This window comes from Lactuca sativa, chromosome 3, assembly GCF_002870075.4.
Source record: "Lactuca sativa cultivar Salinas chromosome 3, Lsat_Salinas_v11, whole genome shotgun sequence".
Taxonomy (NCBI): Eukaryota; Viridiplantae; Streptophyta; class Magnoliopsida; order Asterales; family Asteraceae; genus Lactuca; species Lactuca sativa.
The window spans coordinates 66,902,322-66,913,715 of NC_056625.2; the positions used below are offsets into that span (position 1 = coordinate 66,902,322).

At 34.3% G+C, this 11,394-nt stretch overlaps 1 protein-coding gene across 1 annotated transcript; it reads left to right on the forward strand.

Moving 5' to 3' along the window:
* Positions 1-8,671: 8,671 nt before the first annotated feature.
* LOC111888336 (RING-H2 finger protein ATL46) lies at positions 8,672-10,368 on the forward strand. Its single transcript, XM_023884522.3, has 2 exons — positions 8,672-8,930; positions 9,007-10,368. Exon 2 carries the CDS (start codon positions 9,188-9,190, stop codon positions 10,187-10,189), a length of 1,002 nt encoding a protein of 333 aa, XP_023740290.1. The 5' UTR covers positions 8,672-8,930; positions 9,007-9,187; the 3' UTR covers positions 10,190-10,368.
* Positions 10,369-11,394: the final 1,026 nt, after the last annotated feature.

Here is an 11,394-nt window from a genome sequence, read left to right on the forward strand (position 1 = left end):
AAAACTAAAAACCGTTTGGATGATAAATGGGTTGTCCATTGTTGGGCTGACCAGAAGTAAGCATCGCATGTTGTTTCTGAGATGGAGTGACATTGGACCACTAGGTTGTTTGGCGTGGATGCGTCAGACCTGCAGAAAATGGCCATTGGGCCAATGGAGGAGGCTATGGAAAAGATCACACTAAGGAGGGTAAGATATGGGCCAGGCATAGAACCCTTCACACGCAGCTGAATTGTGCGAGAAGCTACCACTGTCGTTTGAACAACCACCTCGTATGTTGTCATTTCTCCCACCAGAACGACCAGACCATCCGCCCCGTTGATGATGCCCCCCTCTGTCACAAATTGATGAGCCACGGTTGGAGTTTGGCTCTCAATTTTAATGTTGAGTATTGAGGATTGTTGGGGCAGAAGGTGTATCAAGATGCGGGGATTGTACAAGTCGATTACGCTCTTTATTCATCGATTGTTCTTCAAGAGTAAGCATGGAGTGCATCTCCAAGAAGGCCGGAAAAGGTTTTTCATGGCGGATCGTTGTAACAATGTGATAGAACTTTGGCGGCAGTCCGTTTAAGGCATAGATGACAAGATTTTGTTCGTTCACCGAGGAACAAATATTAGAGAGCAAATAAGATACGAACTTAATCTTAATGTAGGATTCCATAATAGTTGAGTCTCCAATGGTTAGAGAGTGCAGTTCATCATCCAATTCCATGGCTTTACTTTCTTTATTCTCATGAAAGAGATCATCAATCGCTTTCCAAACTTCAGTAGCAGTGGCATCGGGTACAAGAATGGATTGAAGGGCAAATTGAGTGAGAGTCCCATATAATCATTGTTTGACAATGTTGTCAACCCGTTTCCATGATGCAGACTAATCTATGGGTTGTTTTTAGGAGGATGAAGACGAGTTATCAAGATGATCGTATATAGAGTACCCAATGCAATGTGTTTTGAACAACTCTTTCTAGGAATTGTAGTTTAACCGATCAATATCAAGAAAAATAGGGACATAAGATTTGATGTTTGTTATACCATTGATCTTATGCGATGGACCAGAAGAGGGAGTGGAAGAACCTGTGTCTGGCATGATGAAGATGAACATGGGAGAAGATGTTGCGAGAGAAAAAAAATTAAGTTGGGGCAGTCGACACGTAAGGATCGGAGGCTAGGTTTAGCATGTATCCTCTGATACCATGTTAACACACACACACACACACACACACACACACACACATATATATATATATATATATATATATATATTAAAGTTGGACAATCCTTAGGAATAGTGTGGTGATGCTAATTTGCGCAGGTTTTTTTCTTCACAAATGGTCCTTGGTTTTTTGTATTATATTCAATATAAGTGTTCCATTTTGGGTTGTTTTGCGCAGGTTTTTTTGCACAAATGGTCCTTCATTTTTTGTTTGGTCATCTCATTACGGAGAAAATGATTCTTAGGAACAGTACCTGCTAGGCGCTTCCCGATCCTTCCACCGCCTATCTCTCTCTGCTATCAATTTTTACTTCTGATCCTTCCACCACCTCCCAAATCGACTCTCTTATCTTCTTCTATCCTATTCTGTGCTCCCTCCACCGCCAACCACTGCCTGATCCATGCTTCCCACCGCTCCATGTTAATTTCTCCAATATTTGTCGGTGACGGTGGGCATAGCACGACGGCGAGTATGATGATGACGTACGATCCGTCTTTGAGCCCTAAATGTGTTGAAGGATTACCCATGGATTTGCTGCTTGAAGGTGTACGAAGACCACAAACTCACCGTCGTCGACCCCCTTTTGCTTTTAATTTCGGTTTTCCTTCTTCACCTTTGTTTATCTGGAATTTCCTGGGAGTGATTTCAAATTTCATCTTCTCTCCAGGTGTGGTGATAACTTGTTTTTTCGAAATCGATTATACCCACACCTCGCGTTCTCATTTTTCTCTTACGATTTTCCCTCCAGTAACGTTTTTTCTCCACAGCGAAGGTCAATATTAGGGCTTTGGTTTTGCTTCCTGGGTAAACTAAAACTTTCATCGGCTATGGTTTTTGTCGGGCCGTGAGTAAGAAAGCTACTCGAAATTGGTTAGTTCTTCTTTCCCACTCCCTCAATTATCTATTTACATCATTGTTCTTTTTTGATTTCTAGGTCATGTAACTGTTGTTTCTATTTTATGCTTTTGTTCTTCTGTATTTATTGTTTGCTATATTTTTTCCTTCTTATTCCATGAATCTGTATCAGCAGGCTGAGGAAATCAGCTGATGTGTTTTTCTCTTTATTTGTTTCTTTTGTGTTTCTTCAGTTTCATTATGTATGTACAGATCTTTGTCTTTCATTGTTTGCTATATGTTTCATTGTTATCTATTGATTTTCGATGAGGTGGTGGCCCACTATTACAAGTGCATACTTAGCTTCATAAAATAAGGCCCAAGTTAAATCAACAGATATATAAACATTTGCTATCAAATAACCGATTGATCAGTTGTGATGAGATCTTTCTTTTTCAGGATTTTGTTAATACATGGAAAAAGAGGTGCTCATTTTTTTTGAGACTTTGATTTTTTTATCTTTAATGTAAACTGAAACTTTCCTTACGACTTGAAATAATTCTTAAGTTGTTAATTGGCTGTTATAAGCTTATGACATACTTTGACTTAGTTATCAAACAATTGAATAGTAGAATATGTTTACCTCAATAATCTTAGTTAATTTCTTCTCGCTTTCTTAATTTTTGGTTGGCAGTTCACAAAATAGTCATGTATTCTACTAATTTCAATTTGCTAGCACCAGTTAAAAATTTCTATTCTGGTTTTAAAACTGACAGAGTAGTTGCTTAAGTTGGTTAACATGTTGTTTTGTTGCTTAATAGATATATGTAATAGTGCTTCCAATCAGATAATTGAACTTATCAACCGACGACCAGATCTGTAAGAAGTTTTATAAGTTTTATTTGAATTTCAATTCATGTTGATGTCTAAACACCCCTGTGGATTTCTTGCATCAGGGATTTAAGCGTTTCAAAGGGTTTTCATTAAGTTACAGACACTTTTCATTGAAGAAAGCGTCCAACACGTACTTTGTTATCATTTAATCATCCAATGTTAATTCAAGGCATATTTCCCTCTGATTGCCCTATTTGTCTCATCAGTGATTAAGATGGCGAATTTTTTAAGTATTAACCATGTGATTGTTGAAAATATATGAAAATTTGAACTTTTACACTATACGGTATCTGATTAGGGAGCAATTACATTGCTTCATTGGTATTTCCCAATTTGCATTAAAAAAAATAAAAGAAATTTACAAATTGTAATAATTTTCTTTGTCAGCTCATATATTATGAGCAGAACTTGATGGTTTACTTAAGGAATGTGGTTTGCCCAAATCTTCACATGTCAAACGTGTACTTGGCCGGTAGCATAAGTAACTTTCTTTTAAAAAAACGGCAATGCTTTAGGTAACAACTATTTTTGAGTAAATTGACCAAATTAGAGACGAATATTCATAGCAAAAAGCTGTTCTATCCATTTATGTTGGACAAATTGAATGATTCCACCTTTTCCCTGGAAAAAAAACTTTAAAGAGTGAAATTATTTGAGAAAATCATCTTGTGTTCTTTTTGGGGGAAATCCAATACCTTTGGTTGGTGTGACCCATGAATAATTAGACGATGGCTTCCAAATGGGTGGGTTGACTAATGAGTCATTTTTAATACAGTGAAAACGGGTTGATCCGCCTTCACCTATTTCTTTTTTAAACATACCTATTAATGTTTTGAATATAAAATTGATAAATTCGTTAATTTTTAATAATGCAACTCATCTATGTCGTATCCTTCTTCTCCTGCTTCATATTATTTGTCTTCTTCTCTTGCTTCATTGTCACATCCTTATTGGTTTTTGTCTCACGTTACTGTTGGATTTCACGATTAGTAGTTCGTAGATGTGTTTTAGATAAGTTAGTGAATCCGATTGATTAAAATAAGTCTCAACAGTATACACCAATATTACCTCAGGTAATCGATTGTTTCATAAGATGGTAATGGAGGGTTTTAGCCGAATAATGTAACCATTTGTTTTCGTTTCCGCCTCTCACCAATTTCAGAACTGTGACTGCTATCATGATTGGATGAATTATTTTTTCGTGAAATATTGAAATTTTCTGAATCCTATTTTCTCTAATTTTCTACTATTATTAAAAACATATAGGCAAAGTTATTGATTACAACATAAACTGTTTTAAAGGAAGTCACTCCTGAAAGAATTTTGTTTTCGGTCAAGATTCAGTTTTTAGATGTTGATGTTATTTTTTTTGCTTCTTTTGCTCTTTCCATTATCCTAACTGAAACATGATAACACTCATCTGTTGTTTCTTTAGTATATTTTCAAGCCACGTGTTTGTGAAAATTCAGATAAGGATTTTTTTGTTCTGAACAATTTTTACCATGGTGTAACTAAGGAAACTTTGTGATTTGTTTGCAAATTGGTGGCCTGTTATAGGAGATTATCTTCTACTGTTACGCCAAGCTTCTTTTCTTTTTTATTTTATTTTTTAAATTTGGGCTTTTCAAAAAAAATTCACACCTTTGATAATAAAAAATGGATATGGCTTGAAAAGGATTTTAGAATAAATTTAGGTCAAGATTGGCAGCATTGCCCTCTGCTCCGATCGTTGTTGTTCCTACTTCTTCTATTTGTGGTGGGAATTTGAATTCTTCAAACGATCGCAACAATGGAACCCCAAATGTAGATTCATCTGCTAAGAAAAAATACAGGAAGGGAAGAGCCAATTGGATGCTTTAGGTAATCGATCTTATTAATTTAATGCGTTTTTTGTTGAATTTCATGTTGATCATCTATAAGAAGTATCTGAATGCTTTAGGCTATGTTTAAGTTCCTATTTTGTTGCAAGGGGGTCCCATGAAGAGAACTCATCACACATGTATCGGAGTTTATATGTAAGGTTTTTCCCTTTTGTGGTACCATCAAAATTTAATATGGCCTTTGAAGTTTCAAATTTGAATGTAAGGGTCTTCATTATTACTATATTTTATGATTTTCAGCTTAATGGAATGGTAGAGAAGCATGTTGATCATATGGTCCACTTATTCGACAAGTAATACCTACATGTCATGCAAGCTTATTTATTATTGTTATTTTTTTCTCCATTGAAAATGATTTGTCTTTCTATTTTTTATTCCTAGGTATATTTATTAAATAACAACATATCATTAGTCTCAGATGACTTTAAAGCTTGGCAAATTGGCCTCTTTGGAAGGTAAGCTCAGTATTTCACTTTTTTGTCCGTTCACTTGCTAACGTAGTCATGTTTAATTCTTTCAAACTCTATGGATTGAAAATTTACTTTTATGTTAAAAAAATTTGGTACTTATTCACATGAAAATTAACAATTATTTTGTCCAGTACATTACTTACATGTATTGCAAGTTGCAACCCAATGTTGAAACCTTAAGTCTTTGACATAAATGTTTTTTTTGTATCTATTGTTTTGCATGTTTATAATGTAGTTAATCTTTTTTCTGAAAAATCAAACATATTTTCTGTTAATTTTCAAATTTCAAATAATTTATTTGAACATATAAATTCATAAAGTCAGAAAAGGAAAACAAGAAAAACACTGGGCAGCGGTAAAAAAAACATATTTTATAGCATTCTATTTTTTGGAAATCGCCATTTTTGCATTCTACTTGGTTAAAAATGCTTTTACCAACAAAGCCCACTAAAAAAAAAGGAAAAAAAAAAAAAAGACACGTGCCCGGTGATGGAGTAGGTTGAGTTCCATAAAATTTATATAGCTTGATGATTGTTATTACTTTGATGTGAGTTTTGTCAAAAAAAAACCATGCTTCTTCTGCTGGAACTTTAAGTCATGTTTGTAGGTTCCTACTGTACTTGTGCTTTGTTAAACATGTTAGTTGTTTTTATGAATTTTTCTACTTTCGTTTTTATTGTTTTATAATTTTGTTTCGAGTAAAGTGGGTTACATGGTTTGTTGCCAGATGTATCATGCATTCATTATGCCACTAAGAAAGATCTCTTTCTTTTTTTTAATTTATGTACTACATAGTTGTATTTGGAATGATTTAAAGCCAAGTAAAAGCTTGGATTCTATATTTCTTGACTCTGCTTCTTCACTTCTTCACTAGATGTACTTTCTCATGTATCCCATCACTTAAATTTTTTTTATTACTTTATAAAAAGTTGTTCGTTTGTGATTATTTTTTGGACCATTGTATACTTCATATTTTTTTTTGTAAATTTGTGTTATCAGAGAGCCTTGCATGTGTGCTCAGAAGCGAAATGTTTATATGCTTTCAAGGATGCGGTGTCATTAAACTCCGAGTGATTCTAATTATTTTCTAGGATTTTAGATTTTTTTTATAAATAAAGTTTGTTTATATCTTTTTAAAGTCTACAATATGGAGGGTAATACTGAAATTGTTTTTGCAATGAAGAGGAGAAGTTGAAGAAGCTTGGCGACCTTATAAATGGCAGCCACCATAGTTGCAGTGCTCTATTTGAGTTCAGGTATTATAAAAAGTTGTGGAAAAAAATCTTTATATAAACTTATAACATACCTCCTCTCTTTCTTTCCAAAAATGTTAATAATATTTACGCATGAAAACGGTTGTGCAGAGTTGGCAGAAATGGTCCCTTGATTATAGGTTTTTTTTTTGCAACTTGGGATTCATTTTTTTTAGACGGACATTTTATGAAATTGTCTGCATTCTTTCTGATTCCATTACTAATCTGGTTCTTCCATGAGTTCCCGTTGCTTTCCGAAGACCTGTAGTTCTTGTGTTTCGAAAGAATTTTCAGTGATGGGTGAGTAAAGGAGCTTTTTAGAACAATCTCATACTCGGTTCTGATAAAATGTACTCATGTCTTACTTTTAACATTTAGGAACCTCTTTTGTATCATTTTTATGTTGCAGGCCCAAGGAACATTTAATTTTGTTATAGAGGAGGTTTTGGAATTTATTCCGGTAAGTTTTTCCATGTAATTGAAATTTTTGCATAACTAGAATAGCTGAAGTTCGAAAAATTAAACGGTGATTAAATTTTATGAGATTTCAGATTTCTTATATAGCTTACTGATTTCTTATATATCTTACTGCTTTCTTATATAGCTTACTGTTGAAGTGAGGATTTTGAAATTCTCATATTGTAACTATGGTTTTGAAAATCCATAATAGTAAAATATGATGTATCTAAAATCTTGATTATGAAAATCTGATATTGGCATACGAGTATATTTTTTGGTTTATCTTGGTGTTTCATGTTTCTTTGTGACTGTTTTGCCCTTGTGATGATGGTTGCCTTGGCGGTTTCTAATATGTTTATGGTTGCTCATGTGCTCTTGATTCATCAGACGAGATGTACACATTTTTGCGTGGAATGAATCTTACAAGTGGAGAATTCAGTATTATGGGATATCGGTCTTAGTCTTAGATAATGATGTGATTTAATTTCATTGTGGAAAGTTTAACCGGATGAGAAGATGGATGGGGTTGTTGAGACCTGCTGTATAATCTCTTTCAATTTAGCAATGTAATTTTATTTTTTAATAGCATACACCACTTCCACTTTGATATCTTTTCTTATTAACACATTGTCCTGTCAAAATTCTATCCAATTATTGGATTGTATTTTCAAAATTTTCTTATTATAACATTTACACGTTTGTAAATGGACAAATCTCCTACAATGGCAACGTACTTTATTGTGGCTAACAACTTAGGCAACATACTTTACTTTGATGCAAAAGCAACACCTTGTGTCCCCCGCAACGCGGGGGGAAACTTTCTAGTTCTCATGAATTGGCTATATATATATATATATATATATATATATATATATATATATATATATATATATATATATATATATATATATATATATATATATATATATATATATATATATATATATATATATATATATATATATATATATATCATACACTATGGGCTTAGTATGAGAACACGGGCTGAATACATGCCAAGCCTATCTAACAAAATGGGCTATACAATACATACAATATATACGCTAACCATAATGATAAAATGGATAACTTTAAGCACACAAAATCATTGTTATGGGTAACATTTATAATGATTACAAACACAATAGGTCATTGCAATTTATACTTCTTAAGCATATTATATGGATTCTCGTTGGAGAGACGTGGATTATTATTCACAACTATTGATTGATGCAACTCATTTAATCTCTATGCATTCGAATAAGTCATGACATTCCATGCAATAAACTTGTTAATTTGTCGATTATCATTCCAACTCATTTTTTTTTATCTCAACTGTCGACGTACATTTTTGGTAAACGACTATATTCATATTTTCGCACTAAGGAGCGGATGACACAATTGAGCATTTGGTGGTTTGGGCTAATTAGATGGGCCCAAGCCTTTGTAGACTACTAAGTAGTAAGTAGTAACGCATCTTATAGGTCTTAACAAATCCATCAATCTTCTTAGAAGCCCAACTAGTGATCGGTGACCTAAGGCTAAGAGGTTAAGAGTTAAGACCCATGAAAGTACACTTTTTGTAGACCTTATATCTTCCTTCCTGATCACAATCTATGTCAAATTACATAATTACCCTTGGGATCCTACTTCCTCCCTGTTGCCACCTATGGCCATGGGCCTAAACAAGATTTCTTTTTGGAAGTTTCCAGGTAGTAATCAAACTCTCACGCACGCACACTCATGACTCACCAATATAAAAGAGGAAAGCTAAAATATCCCTTCAAATCTCTCACTCAACCCCCCTAAACCAAAAAAAAAAAAAAAATATTTTTCAAGATTTCTTCAAGCCAATATAACTAAGAAGCATTTAATCCACTCGTCAAGAATGTCAAATTGGTGCTACATGTGAAGTATGATATGGGTAAGCTAAATCTTTAAGATCTGGGTTTAATTGCATTTTCTTTATATTTATTAAAGTGGGTTTCTTGTAATATCAGCTAAACACTATTTGAATCGCTTGTTTATTGAGTTTATGAATTGGGTGTTGATCCAAGAAGATGCTCACCAATTAAAAACCCTTTCTTTACACTTCACACCCTTGAAACACACACACAGAAGTTTTCTCCAAGAAAACTCTTCCAAACTTGATGATTGTTGTAGCATTTCATATCTACTAACATGCGCCGGATCAAACCCCTCATCAAACAAAACCTTTCTCCTTTTTCTTCTCCTCCCAGTAACCATAAACCTCACTCATCTATAATCTTCGCTAGAAACAGTGTGATTGTATTGGGAGTTGTGTTCGTCGTCTGTTGTTTACTTCACTTTCTTGCAAGATACCTCATGAAGAAGAAAAGATCATCATCATCTTCTTCATCTTCAAACTCTCATCATCAATCTTCAAGATTTCAAGAAAGTAACGATAACGATGATGTCGCCTACGAGAGGCAACTACAACAGCTCTTCCATTTACATGATTCCGGTTTAGATCAAGCTTTCATTGACGCTCTCCCATTGTTTCTTTACAAAGAACTAATGGGGTCAAAAGAACCCTTCGATTGTGCGGTTTGTCTTTGTGAATTCTCAGAACAAGATAAGCTAAGGTTGCTACCTTTATGCAGCCATGCTTTTCACATTCATTGTATCGACACTTGGTTGCTTTCAAATTCGAGTTGTCCTTTATGCAGAGGCACACTTTTTACTCCTGGATTTTCGGTTGAAAATCCAGTCTTCGACTTCCATGATGATTCAAGGGAAGAAGATGATCATGTGTTAGGGGTATCTTGTAATTTTAAGCAATCTGGAGGGGGGAATGAAAAGTTGGTGTATCCGGTTAGACTTGGCAAGTTTAGAGCCACAAATGGTGAGAAAAGAGATGAGAAAGAAGTGGGGGAGACTAGTAACAGTAATCTTGATGCAAGAAGGTGCTTTTCAATGGGATCTTATGAGTATGTGGTGGGAAACTCGGAGTTACAGGTGAGATTTTGCCCTGGTAGGGGTAATATTGGAAAAAAATATTTGGGTATTGAGAAAGATAAGGGGAATAGCTCAGTTGAGGGGGGTAGTGATGGAAAGAAAATTAGTAGTAGAAGCAAAGGTGAAAGCTTTTCTGTATCCAAGATTTGGCTTTGGTCAAAGAAAGATCAACATAAATTTCAAGACTCTTTAGTACCCATATGATTAGTTCTTGAAAATGTAAGGTTACCATCAAGAAAGTTGAATCCTAGTAATTTTCATGGTTAGTTTAGTTCATTGTTTATGGTAAAGTAACTTGTACATCATGTTGAGGGAGTTGTACGATTGTTTGAATGTGGAAGTTTGGGCCAAGTAATCATCAAGTATTGATGATTTTTTTATTATCTTTTTTCTTGTGATCTTGCTGAATGATTTTATGTTATTATATGTGACTTGCTTTATTAAACATGACAAAGTGTATTCAAAAAACTTTATTTTCTTACTGAAATTTGCTTCTCTTTCCCTCCCAAAACATTGTGAATTGTGAATATTATTATATTAGACCCAATGCAATGACAAATAGTGTCAATTCATAAGTTTACTTGACCCTTCGAAGAAGACCGTATTCCTTCATTTGAGTGGACCAAATCACTTTATCTTATATATATATATATATATATATATATATATATATATATATATATATATATATATATATATATATATATATATATATATATATATATATATATATATATATATATATAACCTGGTTGATATGTGCTCAGTGGCGGATCCAGAATCAAATTTAACTGGGGTCCAAAAATACAAAAAAATTATAAAATTCTGAAAATGTAATTTATTTTTAGATTTTTGACGTAAAAAAAATGTCAATGAGGGTATTTAATGTAAAAGTGGTGCCAAAGAGGGAATTTTTAGTCAAACTTAGATTTTTGGAGGGCTATTTAGTAGTAAAATTGTGGGGCCCACTTCCAAGTGGGGTCCATAACCCCACTTAAAGGGGCTAGATCCGCTACAATATGTGGTTCTTATAAGTTTGAAGGTACCTCTCCCCCCCCTCCCCCCCCCCCCCCCCCCCCCCCGACAGAGGGTCTAAGGAATCAAATCAAATGATGAAACTTCTTAGCTTAATGCAAAATTTGGTGATCTCCAATCAAAGGGATAAGGGTTTATGAGAATTGGATCTAGGAGGTGATTTCACGGTTGTTTTGGCAACGCAACTAATTGACAGAATCTCCTTAGTTGTCAATGGCACCACCATTAAGACCATATGTAATACCTTCAACGAAAGCATTTGTGGCTACCATCCCGATGTCTCGTTGTGGGTCGTGGTTGGTCATTTGTGGTACTTTCCACGATCGACAACAACCAATCAATACACTCTTCCTCATTGACCCGTTGACTAGCCG

Excerpts from the sequence above, each read along its gene's own strand:
- LOC111888336 (XM_023884522.3), top strand. The coding sequence starts at position 9,188 with ATGCGCCGGATCAAACCCCTCATCAAACAAAACCTTTCTCCTTTTTCT.